Genomic DNA, 19,113 nt, shown 5'->3' on the forward strand with positions numbered 1-19,113 from the left:
ATGTCTTAACTTAATCAGGGGGGCATGATTTTTTTGTAAATTCTACATCTTTTGTTATACACTACACTGTTTTAGGTTCGACTGCTAATCAGTTTAAAATCCAAATTCATTTTGGATTTCAAAATCAAATTTAAACACACAATCTAGAGAAAGTGTTATATAAATGTAAATATAAATTATATACTTATCATAAAATGACAACAAAAATTAAAATGGGTTTTCTAAGTCCTTTAGCAGTTTTAGAAACATAGGAATGGGACAGTCTACACTAAACATTCAACATCCTACTCAGAACTCTAAAGAGCCATGGTGTTATTTTACAAGGGCTGTCCGTCCACCTTTGGAACTGTGAGACTGCATTGAAGATCTTGTGGGGTTCTAATATAGGTTTTAATAAAACACTGATGTCAATTTTTTTGGCTTGTTTATTCAAAATGCAAATGTTTCGTGAAAAAATTCTTTTAGACATTTTTGTACAATGTATAATTTAAATTCGTCAATGACAATTTGACACATTTGATGTTATAACTTTTAAAGTTGTCAATATTACTAATTGGCAGTAACAGTTTCTGGCTTGACAAGGTGTAATGACATATGATGACGGTTTACACCAAGTCTTACAAATTTGATGTTTCTTGCCGGCCGTTGTTACCGGCTGTTAGAGTTGTTAATAATGCTGTTTTGATATCATTATATATGTGATGTTAATGTTGTTGGAAGTCCACATCCTGATGGTGACCAAACTACGATGTGGTTCCCGCTAGAGCCACCCGTGAATATTCTTTCGTTTCACGCGACGCTGTTGCTTTCCACAAACACCTGCATTGATGACAAGCGGATCTGGTACATGACACTCGAGCAAGCGCCCAGCAAACGTTCCGATCTATACTTTCAAGTTATGTTGGTGTCTTTGCTGTGCACTTACGTCGGACCGACTAGGTTATTAAAACACTGATTTTATGGTCTTACTCAAATAACCCGGGAAAATCTCATTTCTTAGAGTCTCAATTTTAAAAAAATCAATAAAAACACTAACAAATATATAAAAAAATAATTGTTAAAACTTCGATCATTCATCAAAATAAATAACATTCTTCGAGGCAAGATCTCAAAACAATATACTTAAAGCGACGCATTCTCATTGTGGTGAGGTCTGGAGAAATGAGATACCAGGTGACTACAAGACAATCTCAGGGAGAACACTAACTAAAGTTTGTCCCCCGACAAAACCAAACTCAACCATGAATGTATAAATATAAATAGTTCAATGCACTAACACAAAAACTGGATGTTAAAATTGAAACAAAAGTAATAAAAATATTGTTTAAGCAGTGCTCTCAGAGACAGTGTTTTGCACTGCTTGGGTAGCTTCAGCAGCGGGTGCGTCTGTCGCTGGCTCTGGCTTGCCAGACTTGGACTCGCTCTCACGTGTGCTGTTTCGAGCTCCTCTAGCCCCCCGCCTGCGGTTGTAACGGGGACGGCCAGCCCTTCCCCCATTACTCTCCTTTCTTCCGTCCCCCTCCCCCTCACTGGTGTTCTGCAACAAACAACAGATTAACATTCAATGATTAAATATGCAAATCCAAATGCTAAACAAATTTGTTTTAATTTCAGTTATTAAACCTTTCAAAACAAAAGTACACATTAACTAAAGAACAGTTAACTTTCTATTCATGCCTGGTGAGTTGTGTGTCTGTTCGGTATTCATATTTTTAGAGTATTTAGAAATTAATCATTATGTTAATTAAGTCACTGGTTAATTAATCATGCTAATGTGTATATAAATCACCACATTTATTGTAATATTATTTAGTCTCAGTAACAATTTATTGTAAATAGACTCCCGCTTTCAATATTCAAATGAGATTGCTAAGCCTGCTCGAATTTCCCGCCACAGTAAGGCCTATTTTCCTGTACTACATACCCATGAATCACCTGACGCCGTGTTTGCTTCAATCGCATTTCCTATTGGCCATCGAATTCCTAGACCCCTCTAAACCGCAATTGCATTTTTCAAAGTGTGAAGCCGGCGATCGGCGTCTGTCTGTCCACGGTCGGCGTCCATAACTCACGGTGTATTCCGTTTCTCGTATCTCGGGACATTAATTGCCCATTTTACCTCTCTTAAACGTATTTTTAGGCTATAGATTAATTATATCTGGCCTCCCTCTCCTCTATAGTACATTTAACTATATATACATTTTAATTTCCCCCTTTTGTTTGTGATTAAATTACTTAAATTGTGATCTAGTGCTTTCAGACTCTTCAAACCTCAAGACAGTGTGTGCGCGTCCGTGTATTACTTCTAGACTTTCCGTACGTTTTCACCGCGACTTCCGCGTATTAGTGAGCTCTTTGTGATTATGAACTTGGGTGCGTTGCGTTCTCCAAAATTCTACAAAACAGAAGCACTCGGTCTAAGGACTCCGCCATCCGCCCTCGCTCCACCATAGACGACGCCGCTGCCATACTCTCCACCTTTGGATAATTGGACTCAAGGTACAACCTTAAAGTTTTGTGTGTGTTTTAATTAGACTCTAAAACTAATCTCATTTGCCCCTCACAAGACATTTTATTCCATCTCGGGACCTCAGTGCCCTTCAAATTGCAGATTCGCCATTTTCTCTAATTTAATTATTTTTCTCTTGAACTATTAATTAGTTCTGGTCCTTCGAGTTATTAATTATTTTCATTTTTACCCATTACGCCCCCAACATTTGGTCCTTCGAGCCGGATTCATTGTCTAAAGTCCTGTGGTAATTAATTTCAGCCAATTTTCATCATCAACCATATTTTTAGCGATCTGCAATTTTCAATTTTCGCCATATTGGTAAAATATCGGCTCGCGTTCGTTCCGTTCGTGGGCGTGGTTTAGCAATCTCTCTCCACTCGCGCGTCTGCGCAGGTCACAATCATAATCATGTACAATTTGCTGTTCTCTCTAGTAGTAGACAATTTTTCCCTACTTGGCTTTTTTATCCCGAAAACGGGATTTAGTTTTAGTTGCGGGATTTAGTCGCGTGTAGACGGCCGACACTAGTAGCAGACGCATATCTCAACTGTCACTCACTGTACAGCGTTTGTTGTTGTTTACATTTTCTCATTTAAGGTGTATTGTGTAATAAGGTTGATTGATATTATTAATAACCAACTATTAGGTTATTATTAGGTATTTACTATTATTCTTTGAATCAATATTGCTCTTTTGAATATCATACTAAATAAACAATAATTTGTCATTGTTATTTAACATTGTTTATGCTTTCTGAATTTTGATTTTAAATGAAGTAAAGTTAAATTAGTTCATCTCTGTAATTTTGGTTGACAAACGTGCGATATTATATTTAAGGTAATTTTATCTTGTCAATTAACATTTTAATAAATAGTTCAAAATAACCGTTTTTACTGGTTCTTATTACTAGTGTTGTACATATAAACAAAACTGTTAGCTAGCGTATTTGTATTGTGATTCATATTTCATTGATGGTTATAATTTTATGTTCCTTTCTCATTTATTAGGGTAATAACTTACTCTTTATGTTGCAATTCTTGTTTACTAAGGATTATTCTACACTGTTTCATTAATGAGGCCTACTCTCATTAAACTTATTTAGATCCATTTATTATTTTTGTAAATAACGGTGAACTTTCATGTGACTCATTCATTTGTTCTATCATATCTCTTGTTTTATTGTGCATTATTATTACCGTACTTGAATACTTTCAACTAAGCTCAATTGTTGATTTATAGTTTGAAAATCGAATTAAACCTGCCACACTCATTTAAAAATATTTTATTGCTATTTAACGTGTTGATAACTTAGTGTTTTTCACTATTTGCCTCAATTAAGCTACAAAGTAGGTGGATATATGTTTTAGATATTTATAATATTTTATCTCTATATTATTCAGCGGACAATTAATTACTACATTGTTAAGCTAATACCATTCATAGGCCTAGCTACAAGCCTTTTGTGTACCCATAACTTCCATTTTCGTGTGAATACTTTCAAGTGAACACTTCACAATGCCTCCTAAAGCATCTGATTTTAAGTCCGCAATCTACACCCGTTCTACGGCGCTGATTAAATCACGTTTTGAAAAACTTAAGGCTACAGTAGATGAATTATCAACTCAAATCGACCCTCTAACACCATTACAACTTAAGAAATTATCCGCTTACGCGTTGGAAATAAAAAAGAAACGCAGTGAATTTGAAAATAACCTTCAACGTGCCTTCGTTCTGGAAGATGAAGGGATCGATGATAAGACTCTTTCCAATGATCAAGATGCTATTGAAGACATGTTCTCTCACATTCAAGCTACGATTGAAACTCTGGTTCCCTCAGAACCACCAAAAACCCCTTCCGCGTTCAGTGAATCGTTTTCTGTTTCAGAAACTCATCCAAGCTCACAAGTACGATTACCTAAACTGGACTTACAAAAATTCTCTGGCGATCCATTAACGTGGACAAGTTTTATCAATCTTTTTGACACTGCAATCCACCGTAATGCTTCATTATCCTCTGTTATGAAATTCCAGTACTTACTCTCTGTCTTAAATGGAGAGCCTCTCAATTTAATAAGGAGTTTAAATCTCACCGCTCCTAATTATCTAGTCGCCTATGAATTGTTACGTGACAGATATCACAACAATCGAAGATTGCAATCATTGCATCTTAACCAATTGTTGGACCTGCCAAACATTACGGCAACTTCACTCAAAGGTTTGCGCCAATTTGTAAACCTGTTTACGGAACACACACAAGCTCTTAAGGCATTAAATTGTGACGTTAGTGACAACAACCCCCTATTGTCCGCACTCCTTTTGCGTAAAATGGACCAGGAACTACGTAAAAAACTTGAATCGTTCCGTTCCAGTCAAACCGAAGATCCAGTTACTCATTCATTACCAGAAATTGGTGAAATAATAAAATTTCTTAACCAAGAATGTTCGCAGACAGAAGATGCTAACATACATAACATGTCATCGGCCCACAGAAGCGTTCAACCTTCACCTCACAAAACCATACCAAAAAAGGTGCATTTCCGGTCTGACGTAGGCCTAGCCATGGTAGCTACTTCGAGATCTAATGCTCCCCCCTCTCATAGCTCTCAGACTAAAAATAGTCCTGTCTATAACAAATGTTTTGTTTGTAACAAAAATGATCACAAAGTTTACACTTGTGACGTATTTCAAAATAAATCTCCTCGAGAGCGACACGCCATTGTTAAAAAACATAATCGTTGTTTTTCTTGCTTGGGTGAACATAGCTCCAAAGAATGCCGCTCTCAGTTCACTTGTCGCACATGTAAACAGCGACACCACTCTCTCTTACACCTTGGTGATAATAATCAAACCTCTCAGATGTCTTTTCGACCTCAAGGTCAAAGAACTTCCCCGACCACTTCAGGTCCATCTCACACTCAGACTGGTGATGTTAATTCACAAGCCTCTATCTCCGCCACTGTCGCGGATGTAAGCAATTATTCTGCCCAAAATAACTCATGTACGACTTCGGGTAATTATACTGTATTACTCGGCACCGCCTTGGTCAAGTTGACTTCCCCTCAGGGTATCTCTCATGTGTTTCGTGCTCTACTAGATACTGGCAGTATGTGTGATCTGCTCTCAGAACGCGCTGCGAATCTCCTGAATATAAAACGCCAGTCTTCTCAACTCAAAATATCTGGTCTTTCTCAAATGGCTTCCTGTACTAAAGGGTCAACTTACTTGAATCTTGAAACTCTCTCAGGTCGAGTAATAGCCACTGACCATCAATTCCATATTCTTGATAAGATTTCCGTCGACTTACCTCGCTCCCCTATATCACCGGAAGTGCTAACAAAAATCAAGCCCTATATTCTAGCTGATCCTACTTTTCACTTGCCTGGTGGCATTGACGTGCTTATAGGTAGTTCTCTGCTACCCCTCCTCTGGACTCATGAAAGTTACTCCCTCGGCACGCACATGCCTCATGTGATAGGTACTCATCTTGGCTTTATTCTGATGGGTAAAGCTCCCTGTGCAACTAACTCGGAACCCGTGTCAGGTTTTGCGATCTCTCTTCTCTCTGTTAGTGATAATTCACTACACTCTTCCCTGCAACGTTTTTGGCAACAGGAGGAACCCCCTCACTTCCAGGTTAAGTCACAGGAAGAGCTTCTTTGTGATGAATACTATAAAAAATCACACTCTCGTGATCAATCAGGTCGTTATGTTGTGCGACTTCCGTTCAAGACGGACCCCTCCATTCTAGGCCAATCTAGGCCCATTGCTGAAAAGCGCTTGTTGTCTATTGAGCAGAAATTTAAAGCTCAACCCCATTTTTCACACTTGTATAAGACGTTCATGTCTGAATATCAAACTCTCGGCCATATGACAAAACTAGATTTTGTTGAAGACATACACCCACACTACTTCCTACCTCATCATGGGGTACTGAAGGACTCTAGCACGACCAATTTAAGGACAGTGTTTGACGCCAGTAGCAAAACCAGTTCCGGTCACTCCTTAAACGATATTCTTTTGACAGGACGTGAATTACAAACTGACATTTGTGACGTAATTTTGAACTTCCGCTCTCATAAAATTGTGTTTTCATGTGACATTCGGCAAATGTACCGCCAAATACAAGTGCACCCTGACGATCAAAAGTTTCAACTGATTCTGTGGCGTGACGACCCTTCAAAGGAAATCTCTACGTTTCAACTTACTACCGTCACCTACGGCATGAACAGCTCCCCCTACCTTGCTATTAAAACTTTAATGCAGTTAGCGGAAGACGAAGGTGATGCCTTCCCTCAGGCTTCTCACTCTCTACGTCATCACACCTACGTGGACGACATTATCACGGGTGCTGACTCCGTTGAGGCTGCTCTTGAACTACAGGACCAACTTATCCAACTTCTACATCGTGGTGGCTTTGAACTTCGCAAGTGGGCCTCCAACTCCTCTGCTCTTCTAGAAAAATTTCCTTCGGAACATCTAGAGACTCCAAGTTTCCTGCAAGACGCTCAGCTTCCCCAGTACTCCATCCTAGGTCTCCATTGGTCTCCTGAAGAAGACTGTTTCTGTTACGCTTTCAACCCCCCGTCTGAAAAGCTGACTAAGCGCTCCGTGCTCAGCTTTATTGCCAAACTATATGACCCCTGTGGATTTTTGTCCCCATTAATCATGGTAGCAAAATGCTTCATGCAATTACTATGGACTCAAGGTCTTGATTGGGACGACCCTCTCCCTTCTGATCTCGCACATAAGTGGCATGTGTTCACTAGTAACACTAAAGACCACCTCGGTCAAATTAAGATCCCCCGAGCATTTCCGCTCGCTCACTCCTCTGATATCGAGCTTCACGGTTTCTGTGATGCATCGGAATGCGGTTATGCCGCGGTAGTGTATTTCCGGTGTGAATCTAGTGACAAAACAGTCATTGTGAAACAAATATTGTCTAAGACTCGTGTTGCCCCGTTAAAAAAGGTAACTTTACCCCGCTTGGAATTGTGTGCAGCTCACCTCTTATCAAAACTAGTGCATTATTGTGAAAAACAATTTAACTCTCTTACTACGAATACCACTGTATTGTGGAGTGACTCATCTGTAGTTCTTACTTGGCTACAAACCCCTCCATACAGACTAAAGACCTTTGTGGCTAATCGTGTAGCCCAAGTGCAAGAAATCATTCCCAGTTATCAGTGGCGGCACATAAAAGGGACGGAAAACCCCGCTGATTGTGCCTCACGAGGAATTCTAGCCTCATCTCTCATTGACCATCCCTTATGGTGGACTGGCCCACCATGGTTACAGCTCCCTGCGGCCAACTGGCCCCCCTCATGTTTTTCGCCGTCTGAACTCACTCCCACGGACGAAATTAAAGAAACTCCTCTTAGTGTACTTAGTGCAACAGTCGCCCCTTCGGAATGGGACTTATTGTCTAAATATTCATCTTGGTTGAAACTAACCCGTGTGCTAGCTTATGTACTACGATTCATAAACTATTCCAGGTCTAAAAACAAACTCTCTGGACACTTAAAACTCAGTGAATTAAATCTAGCGGAAGTGACAATTTTTAAACTAGTGCAAAAACTCCATTTCAGTGCGGATATTAAATTATTGAACAAAGGCTCAATATGTTCTGCACAATTACAGAAACTCACCCCCTTCCTCGACCCTAATGGTCTCATACGCGTCGGTGGCCGATTGTCACATTGTTCGCTTGCTCATGACATACGTCACCCTATTGTTCTACCCAAGTCTCATACTGTAGTGAATTTGCTTATAGACTTTTACCACCAGGTACACTTGCACTCAGGTCCGCAACTAACTCAATCACTACTCGCCCGAAAAGTGTGGATTCTATCGGCCAGGAGCGTTATCCGCTCGCGCATATTTAAGTGTCTTGTGTGCTTTAAAAATAAACCACGAAACAAAATCCCTCTAATGGGTGATTTACCTGCTCATCGGGTCAATCCTACTCGTCCATTCTCATCTACAGGCGTAGATTACGCCGGACCATTTAGTGTTCGCGTTTGCAGTCTCAAAGCTCTTAGACAGATTAAGGTCTATTTGTGTATTTTTATCTGCATGGCTACCAAAGCTATTCATATAGAGGTAGTCACCGATCTTACCACCTCAGGCTTCATTGCCGCTCTCACACGTTTTGTGTCGAGACGCGGACTCTGTTCCGATCTGTATTCTGACTGCGGAACCAACTTTGTTGGTGCAAACTCGGAATTACGCAAGGTAATCCGTGAAACCATCCTTACACCTGATTCGCAGGACAAAATTGTTCATTTCACCACCCCCAAAGGAATTAACTTCCATTTCAACCCCCCCTCTGCACCTCATCAAGGTGGCTTATGGGAAAGTGCCGTTAAAAGTGCAAAATACCATCTGAAACGGGTAATTGGTGAAACCATTTTAACTTTAACCCAATTTCAAACTTTGTCCATTCAAGTAGAGGCAATGCTAAACTCGCGCCCTCTTACAGCTCTTAGTTCAGACCCTTCCGAAATTTCTGTGCTGACCCCTGGACATTTCCTCATCGGAGCTCCATTAGTTGCCCTGCCGGAACCTCACCTGTCTGAAGTGCCCTTCAATCGTCTTCGTCAGTGGCAGCTTGTCCAGGCTTTTCACCAGCGTATCTGGAGGCGTTGGCAGCTTGAATATCTCCACTCCCTCCAGCAGCGATCCAAGTGGACCACCCCTCATGAGAATTTGAAGACCGGAGACTTGGTGCTCATTCACTCCAATTCACCTCCACTCACCTGGCCTCTTGGACGCATCGTCTCCACTCACCCTGGCGCTGATGGAACAGTTCGAGTCGTCACAGTGAAGACAGCTTCTGGGACTTTCACACGGCCTGTTCACAAGGTCTTCCCTCTGCCATGCAATGAAGACTAAGTCCAAGAAACCTACTCTATGTACATATTAGATTTAAGTGTGGTTTACGTTTGCTCTTGTGTTTTTTAATTAATTGTCTGTTGAAGCTGTAATGCTTCAAGGGGGCCGGAATGTTCGGTATTCATATTTTTAGAGTATTTAGAAATTAATCATTATGTTAATTAAGTCACTGGTTAATTAATCATGCTAATGTGTATATAAATCACCACATTTATTGTAATATTATTTAGTCTCAGTAACAATTTATTGTAAATAGACTCCCGCTTTCAATATTCAAATGAGATTGCTAAGCCTGCTCGAATTTCCCGCCACAGTAAGGCCTATTTTCCTGTACTACATACCCATGAATCACCTGACGCCGTGTTTGCTTCAATCGCATTTCCTATTGGCCATCGAATTCCTAGACCCCTCTAAACCGCAATTGCATTTTTCAAAGTGTGAAGCCGGCGATCGGCGTCTGTCTGTCCACGTTCGGCGTCCATAACTCACGGTGTATTCCGTTTCTCGTATCTCGGGACATTAATTGCCCATTTTACCTCTCTTAAACGTATTTTTAGGCTATAGATTAATTATATCTGGCCTCCCTCTCCTCTATAGTACATTTAACTATATATACATTTTAATTTCCCCCTTTTGTTTGTGATTAAATTACTTAAATTGTGATCTAGTGCTTTCAGACTCTTCAAACCTCAAGACAGTGTGTGCGCGTCCGTGTATTACTTCTAGACTTTCCGTACGTTTTCACCGCGACTTCCGCGTATTAGTGAGCTCTTTGTGATTATGAACTTGGGTGCGTTGCGTTCTCCAAAATTCTACAAAACAGAAGCACTCGGTCTAAGGACTCCGCCATCCGCCCTCGCTCCACCATAGACGACGCCGCTGCCATACTCTCCACCTTTGGATAATTGGACTCAAGGTACAACCTTAAAGTTTTGTGTGTGTTTTAATTAGACTCTAAAACTAATCTCATTTGCCCCTCACAAGACATTTTATTCCATCTCGGGACCTCAGTGCCCTTCAAATTGCAGATTCGCCATTTTCTCTAATTTAATTATTTTTCTCTTGAACTATTAATTAGTTCTGGTCCTTCGAGTTATTAATTATTTTCATTTTTACCCATTACGCCCCCAACAGTGTCTTTAAATCTTCAAATTCTTTTCTAAAAAAAGGTTAAAGAAAATTCCTTAAAGTGTCAAAACTTTTTTCATTTAGAATAGAGCGATAGGAAGGATAGTTTGATAATACATAAAGAACAAACATTCGTTTTTGCTAATGTTGATAAAGAAACTAGCAGATATTACAAAGCCTCCATTAGTGTCTAATAAGACCTTTTATTTCATACATTTAAATAGTCTTGTCTTTCAATGAGAGTGTGTACTTGTATGTTGATTAGCTATTGTTTCCCCAGACAGAAACTTCACCTACACAAGACGTACAGACACAAGAAGGCTTATTAATATTAGTGAGTATGTAATAATAAATAATGTTATCTCACCTGGGGGCCCTCCGAGCTGCGGGCGCGCATGGGGGGGCGACCCCCTCTGAAGTTTCGGCGGAAAAAGCGGCGTGGCGCACCGCCCCCCCTGCCTCTGCGCGGCTCCCCTCCCTCGTAATCTCCACCACCTCCTGATGACTGATTACCCTCACCATCATCTCCGCTGGTCAGGGGTCGGCCCCCACCACGACCTCCACGGTAGCTATAGTCTCCGTAGCGACGGCGGGGCCTGTAGCGACGCGGAGGACCACCTCCCCTCTCATCTCCGTCCGTCCCGGCTTCCTCATCTTTCTGGGAGTCATATCCTGCGACACACCACAACCACCATAAGGTACTTAAGTACTAATTCTTCACGATAAAACTTGTTTACACATTCCTTGGTCAAAAATATTTAAGTTTAATATTCAGGTATATTCTGTTACCGAAAGACACTAATACATTGACATATATAGACTAGTTTATACCTATAGTAAAACACTACATACATAAAAAAGGTTTGGTCTGCTTATGAAATTGAAACTAGAAGTACCCCTTTTATTATTTTGAGAAAATTGTTTACATATATAAACAGCTAAAATCACATATGAAAATAAATGGAAACTGTACACAATAATCTTTTCAGGTCAAAAGTTTGATTTACAACATTGTGTAGCAAAGGGTTCAGTTTACATGCACACAACAGCAGATAAGCTTTGGAGCTAAAACAAGGATTGATAAGCCAAAAGATTAAAAAACATGTCATGCATAAAGCAATTAAACTAGGCTACTGATAATAATAGTTTAGATAAGGAAATAATATGACATTGTTTTCATTTATTTGATAATAAATCATTTTGGACAGATATTATCAAACTTACTATTCATAATGAGATGAGAATGTTAATAGGTCTATTAGTATCAGGATATTTTAGTGATTTCCTTACACCATATGAAAAGAATACACAATGGCCTAAGTAATGAGAGAAAAAGTAATTTTAAAAATGATAATCTCTCACTTAATTATATTTCTGTGAAACGTCCGCCTGAGTTATGACAACACTAAATAAACAGGCTGTAATGCTTCTCTGGCATGACGTCATCATAGGCGACAGCAATAACATGATGTTATTTTTTTTAGTTATATTTTTGTTTTCCAAGAAAAGATTAAAACAAGCAGCTGATCACAAATGGCAAACATAACAACATTTCCGTCGCCTATGATGACGTCATGCCAGAGGAGCATTACGGCCTGTTTATTTGGCTTGCCTGTAATACAAAAGTAATAAGAATATTGTTTAAGCAGTGCTCTCAGAGACAGTGTTTTGGTGACGCACAAAGCACCAACGCATAATAATTAATATCCATTATAATTAATATATGGTGTCCACCTAAACCATAAGTATAAAAAACACAACTAAAAACATTGATATTTATTGTGATATAAGTGTTGTTACATACAGTTTCTGTCTTAATTAGGCCTAATATTTTTTGAGCCAAGCACACTTTTTAAAATAAACAATGTTTATTTAACAGTAATTTTCATTATGAATTAGATAAAAAAATTGATTGACAGGGACAATTTGAATTTATTTGACTTAGTTTTTTAAGACGATATTTTGGTCTCCCTTATGTAACATGACACTGATGTTACATAACTGAGGACATACAAGTACCAGCCTACACTGTATTAGCACAGGAACTGCAAAACTACAATGTACATTTAGACCATTACCTAATAAAAGAAAACTTCTTAAAAAAGCCAATGGAATGAATAAAGAAAAAATTGATTCCCTCTCATTCGGACCCCTGTGGACCCTTGTTCGAACAAAAGGTTAACACCTGACCAAAAGATGATAAATTAATGATTTTTTTTTAACAGAATGTGTATGCTACACTGCTTAACTACAGTATAATTTAGATTTACCAAAACAGGGATGCAGCAAAGTAAATGCCCTTTATGTATCAAACAAGACAGACAGGCCAGAATGACAAGTTTATGTGGCTACAAGGCTAATTTAAGTGTTCATACACTACACAGGTTGCTGCAGAAGGAGGGTCGCTACTGCATAAGCCAAACACTATTCTTTGTTCGATATAGGGCATAGGAATAAATAATTATTAAATGGAAAAAAAACATTAATACAGTGGAACCTACTGTCGGGACCACGAAAGTTTACAGTTAGCGGCAGCCAATCACAAGACAAGGCTAGTGTGACGTTGCCATATCGCCCGTTGTCGACACTTATTAAAATACTAAAAAATATTTTCAAATCAGCTGGTATAATTAGATTTGACAACACCGTCCTCATTGGCTAAGTCACGTGGTAAATAGGCTTCTCCCTCAACTGCAAACTTTCGTGGTCCCGACTTAGTAATCCTCACTTAAGATAAATAATTTTACTATATAGGCCTACTATATTTACGCAGCTCATTAATTTTAACTAGAGGTTGTCCAGTGGTCGAAACTCGACCAAAAATATGCAATGTACAGACTTCTATATTTTCACACCACACATACATGTGATTGGAGTTTCTTCCATTTGTTTTTTATTTTCTGTTTAAATTTTGTTGTTATTTCGTCACCAGCATGGCAACCCATGTTAATTTTTTCAAAATTTTAAATTCATTTTCTGTGCTTATTTTTTAGCCTATTTTAATTTATAAAGGCATTTTGCACATCTACAGGAAAATATCTTTCCATCAGTATGTGTAGATTTTCCCTGCGATGCACACGAGCTGAGAAAAAAGGTTTTAAAGAAACATGCTTGCCTATTAATATATAGATAGATAATATAAACAAAGTATATATTTTGGCTTATTTATACACCGCAAATGAAGTAATACTATGTGCAATGAATATGAACAGTGTTACTTCAAAACAAGGAATTTAAGTAGTCATTTAAGAAGGAATTTGTATTATTTGTTAATTCACTCAACGGTTATATCCCGGCTGGATAATAGTGGTTAATAGAGGTTTCACTGTATAGAAAAAGATCAAAATAATAACATGCAATCTTTAATATTTTTGTTAAAAATGAGTTATCTACCAACTAAACTACGCAAGTGTGTGCAGGCATACAATACCTTTACCTTCCCCTTGGCTGTCTCGAGGCTGTCTGCGGCCGGGCGGGCCTCCTCCTCTACCTCCGCGTCTAGGGCCGTAGTACCACTGCGGCCGGTAGTTGCGCCGCTTGTCTGCCGCGTAGGGTGAGCCCTTCACCGGCTCTCCATTGGGACCAGTTACATTGGCCGCTTCATTGCCCTTCTCACCCGCGACCACGTCAAACTCTACGATCTCCCCGTCACCCACGCTGCGGACGGCCTTCTTCGGGTTGTTCTTGATTATGGCAGACTGTGAAGAAAAAATCCAACTACATCAGCATTGGGTGCACAGTGAATTATGATCAGGTCTACATATATTTAATTTTTGGGTGTCTTATTGAATAAGTCAAGGTACAACTGAATAATTTAACAAAACAGATTGGGTACTTTATTACAAGAGTTCATACTGATTTGAATTGCACATTCCTTGGTATTTAACACTGCAGCTTAGTATGGGTAAAACAAAGTATCAAACCTCATAACATACACCTTGGCCATGCAAACTTCTAAATAATCTTTAGACTATTGGACTTACTATGTTCTAATTGTGATTTAAAAAATTTCATGAGCATACCTGATGGACAAAAACGTCTTCTTTGGTGTCATGTCTGTAACAAAAGAGATCAATTGATTTAAGTGATAGTAAAAAGTTTATAATATAATATGGTTATTACCCAGTATGTGTTTATGGATTTTTTTTTTTGGGGGGGGGGTTAGAATGTAGGGGGTTTTATTCCTTGGACAACAATAAGTTTACACATACGTAATTCAAAAACTAAAATAAATTTTTGCTGTAATTGTTAAAAAATTAGAACAAAACTAAACATTAAACTGTACAACTTTGTTGTGTTTTATAATAAATTTAAGTAGGCCTATACGTTAGTTTTTAGTAAACACAACTAGGACATATCAAACAGAAAATTAAATTTTTTTAACATGTTGGAAGATGTATTTTATTATATTCGTATGATAGCGGCAACATGAAATGGCAATCAAGAAGAAATTACGCCATGAGCCATGCTATTTCAAAATGGGTTCTGAATCTGACTAATGAGTTTGAAACAAGACAATTTTATGTAAAAAATAACAAACCAACCAAGTTTGATCGTAATTCGCACTAAAAACAATGTCTTTTTAAGGTATAGGGCTATGTTTGTTCTTTTTTTGACAAGACTAAATTTGTAATTTATATTTCTTTTTCATGTTAATTGTTATTGATTATTGCTAACATCAGTGATGCTGTTGCCGTGCAGGAGTTGCTTGGTCAATGTGACAGGTAGTACGCTGCACACGTGCGACAGACACACACACAGAAAGAGAGAGGGACAGACAGCTGGTCTAAGCTTAGACACAGCTAGGTCAATAACCCTGCAGGGTTTCCCCCCTCCCACTGTCTGCACTCTTCATTTTTTTATACATCATACTATTTTTAGAATCGATCATTAACACCCTCTCAAATATATACAAAACTAAAATGTTTCTTTACCGAGTCAAATTTAGGACCTTAGTTACAGTTAACCTTTAAATGAATGCAAGTAACATATCTAAACCAATAAAAACAATTTTGTAAGGTAATGAGATGATCTAAAAAAATACACAAGTTATTTTTCCCTGAAAGTCAGTTAGAACACATTCACTCTTTAATGAGATGATCCAAAAAAAATACACAAGTTATTTTTCCCTGAAGTCAGTTAGAACACATTCACTCTTGCAACTGTAGGCCTACTTATGGACATTTTTACAATTAATTATTTTAAACTGAATACTTGGAGATTTTGGGGTTGCTTTTAAACATAGGGTTACAATATTTTAATTAATTGAGTAGGAATAAGAAGCAAAAATAAAAATCTATGCAAAAAAGGTATACAGTACATACTTAACTATGGAACAAAGCAAATTATAAAAATCGCTTTAATACTTGAACATTAAGTGTCTCCTTTTAAACCTTGGAGGTAAGAGCATAACAAACCTCTATACACAAACCTTTATTGCAAGTCTTGGCCACTATTAAGTTACCTATACAACATTGTTTGGTCTTAACCCTAGCAGTGGCCAATGTTAGAAGTGGGGAATGGCCAACCCATTTTGGCGATTTTGCAGACCTTTTTTTGAAAATTCGTAAAAATTCAACCGTACAAGTAAACCTAGCCAACCTCATATTCATTTTGTTCGGAAAGAACAGGAGAATCTAGAAATAGTAATATCATAATGATTTAGACAGTGTATTTTATCGATAAAGTGAAAAAAATAAAAAAATTTGAATTTTTTTTTTTGAAATTTCAAAAGCGGCCTTGGTATTTTTTTTCTACGGATTTCTTTATGGGAAATTCATTATATACATTTTGTAGAAAATCTAATTCCCTACATAGAAATATATAACATGTTAGGAAAATATTTTTTTTTTATAAGTTTTTGGGGCGAAATATAATGACAAACGGAGAACCGAAAAAATTGAGAACCGTACAGTGTTAGTTTATGTTGTAAAAAGTTCTATAATACATGTGTATACTAATAATGATATATACATGTTTGTAAAGCTAAAGAAGTAAGGAATCAAAAAAAGTCATAAGGTTTATCGTAAAAAAAATTTTTTACCTATAAACATACGTATATAAAATAATGTTTATATATTTTAGCGATTTCTCGAAAAACAAAATTCACAGTACTTAGTATACAACTTTTGTACCAAATTTTTTTACTTCAAACCAACATAATAATCTTGAAGTGTATTCAATTACCAACATAAAAATGTATAACATGTTAGAAATATTTTTTTTGTAGGTACGTAATAGGGACATAATAATACAATAACCGCAAAACCGCAAATAAGTGTAAACTATAGCCTACAGTGTTTGCTTGTGTTGTGAAACATTATGTAGGCTGATGATATGTAGCCTACATATTTGTAAAGCCAATGAAGTAAGGAATCCAAAAAAGTCATAAGTATGATGGTAAAAAGTTATTTTCACCTATGATTATGTAGGCCTATCAATTTGAGAACGTTTTGAATTTTTTGCGCATTTCGAGAAAATGGAGTGTACAGTATTTAGTAGCCTATATAATTTTTTACCAAATTTTTTACACCCAAACCAATATAAACATGTTGTAGTGTATTCATTTACCTTTATAAAAATGTATAACACCTTGGGTAAATCATTATAACCCCTCTGAATGTCAGAATCGTCATTTTTGGACATGATGCTAACAAAATAGCCTACAGTAGTAGGCCTATTTAGTATAGGCTATAACTTTTTTACAAAATTGTTTACCCCCGAACCATTATAAACATGTTGTAGTGTATTCATTTACCTTTATAAAAATGTATAACACCTTGGGTATATCATTATATAGGTACAACAATCTCTGAATGTCAGAATCGTCATTTTAGGACATGATGCTAACAAAATACAACCTTTTATGAACACTATTCCACACAATTCAGTAATATTTATGCATGAAGATAACTGTTATACACACACACAACACTTCACTTACACTAACACTACGAACTAATAACATATTTAGTAATAAATCGCGGATAAAACTATTACGGCAACAACACAAACAAACAATGGCAATACAAGACAGCTGACAGACTGTGGCAGTAATGACTCACTTCCGTCGTCTACATCACTGTCTACATGCGAGCATACAGAAATAACACTGAGTGCAGGGCTGCCACTCTCTGAATCTAAATTTCTTCCTCTTCAAAATGATATACTATATGACTAGTAATAATAACTTTCACTGTATATAATTCGTATTTTCCATACTGTCACCAGACGACTGTTGGCCATTTGTTAGAAATTTCGAAAACAGCTGTTTTCATAAAATCGTACCGATTGTGCAATCAATATTTAGTTATAAATATCACTACCACAATGAAGATAAAATCAATGGCTATCCAGTGGTATCACCCGCAACATCCCAAGACGAAAATTACCCGAGCAGGGTAATGCCAAACAAGACGTGTTTTGCCAGTTCCCAAGTGTCGGCTGCAAAAGTCGTACCGCGCCAAAATTTCATTTGATTTCTAATCGTCGTGACATTGTTATATACCTGCTACAGGGTTTGTTTATGTAATCAAATGAAAGTTCAGAATGTGATCTTTCGAATGGTATATATATTATTCTAATCTGAGTTGATTGTAAGTGTTTTTTTTACCGTTAAAAAAATTTCGGCCCATACCGTAACCAGACGACTTTGGCCATTCTAAGCATCAACGTCATACCGTAACCAGACGACGGTTGGCCACTGCTAGGGTTAAAAGTTTTAATGTTTTATATAACACGGTTTTAACTATTTAAATAATATTATTATTTATTTAAAAAAACACAATTATGGTTCTCTAGGGTGTTTCTTTTTAGATTTATTATGCAAGTCAATATAAACAGTTAGCGTTAAATGTGAGTGTTTCATCCTTCAACTAAATCTATGTTGTTTTTAAGGAACTTATTCCATATTCATTTCAAAATCAATATTATATGTGATTAATTAGTAGCCTACTATGTATACAGATAACTGAAGAGGGTCCTATGACTTAAGCAACCCCAGTGAAATGTTAAGAATCCTTTGAATCAGCTAGGCCTACCTAGTTGTAATTTATATTTTACAGAAAAGCTATTAGGCATTGATGTCCTATATTAGGACAAAATAATATGTTGGGCCTATGTGTTATCTTATACATTAAAACGTGACAGGTTTTTTTTATTTCACGATTCTGAATCAACCACTTGACGGATTTTCGTGATTTTTGTGTTAAAAGAAAGATAATTTTGAGAACAAGGGAATGTCGAAGCCATAATTTTAGTTTAGGGTTTAGGTTTTTTAGAAATTTAGTTTAAAATTTTTAAAAGTCTAGCAGCCGATGCTAACATTCTACTCTAGCTTTTGGTATAATATAATTTGCAACAGCTGTAAACATTCAGCGTTTTCGACACAAATTCAGCATTTGGATGAAAATGAAATGACATACGTAGAATTTACTTATTTATACTATGTGTAATGCTATAATCATTGATACGTTCATTTATTCGGTAAGACGATGGAGGTTTATTTAAATATACAAAGTAAAATAATACTAGATTTTCTAATTTATTTTTTGAGCAGTCTTTAAAATATTTAGTTTGTTTTA

The 19,113-nt window shown here is 37.3% G+C and overlaps 1 protein-coding gene across 2 annotated transcripts in view; it reads right to left on the reverse strand.

Annotated features, from left to right (window-relative positions):
- Nucleotides 1-407: 407 nt before the first annotated feature.
- The window catches only part of LOC128991665 (Y-box factor homolog), a 29,706-nt gene continuing 11,000 nt past the window's right edge, over nt 408-19,113 (reverse strand). The window contains exons 3-6 of one of the 2 annotated variants that reach the window (XM_054414752.1): nt 14,554-14,587; nt 13,968-14,229; nt 10,899-11,203; nt 408-1,537 (exon numbers count right to left, since the gene is read on the reverse strand). In XM_054414752.1, the coding sequence (XP_054270727.1) occupies nt 1,325-1,537; nt 10,899-11,203; nt 13,968-14,229; nt 14,554-14,587 (814 nt within the window). In that variant the 3' untranslated portion in view covers nt 408-1,324. Of the gene's footprint in view, nt 1,538-10,898; nt 11,204-13,961; nt 14,230-14,553; nt 14,588-19,113 lie in introns of both variants that reach the window. The other variant, XM_054414751.1, reaches the window with a different exon arrangement.

This window comes from Macrosteles quadrilineatus, unplaced genomic scaffold (genome assembly GCF_028750875.1).
Source record: "Macrosteles quadrilineatus isolate MER2022 unplaced genomic scaffold, UCM_ALF_1.0 Scaffold_4__1_contigs__length_99947679, whole genome shotgun sequence".
NCBI lineage: Eukaryota > Metazoa > Arthropoda > Insecta > Hemiptera > Cicadellidae > Macrosteles > Macrosteles quadrilineatus.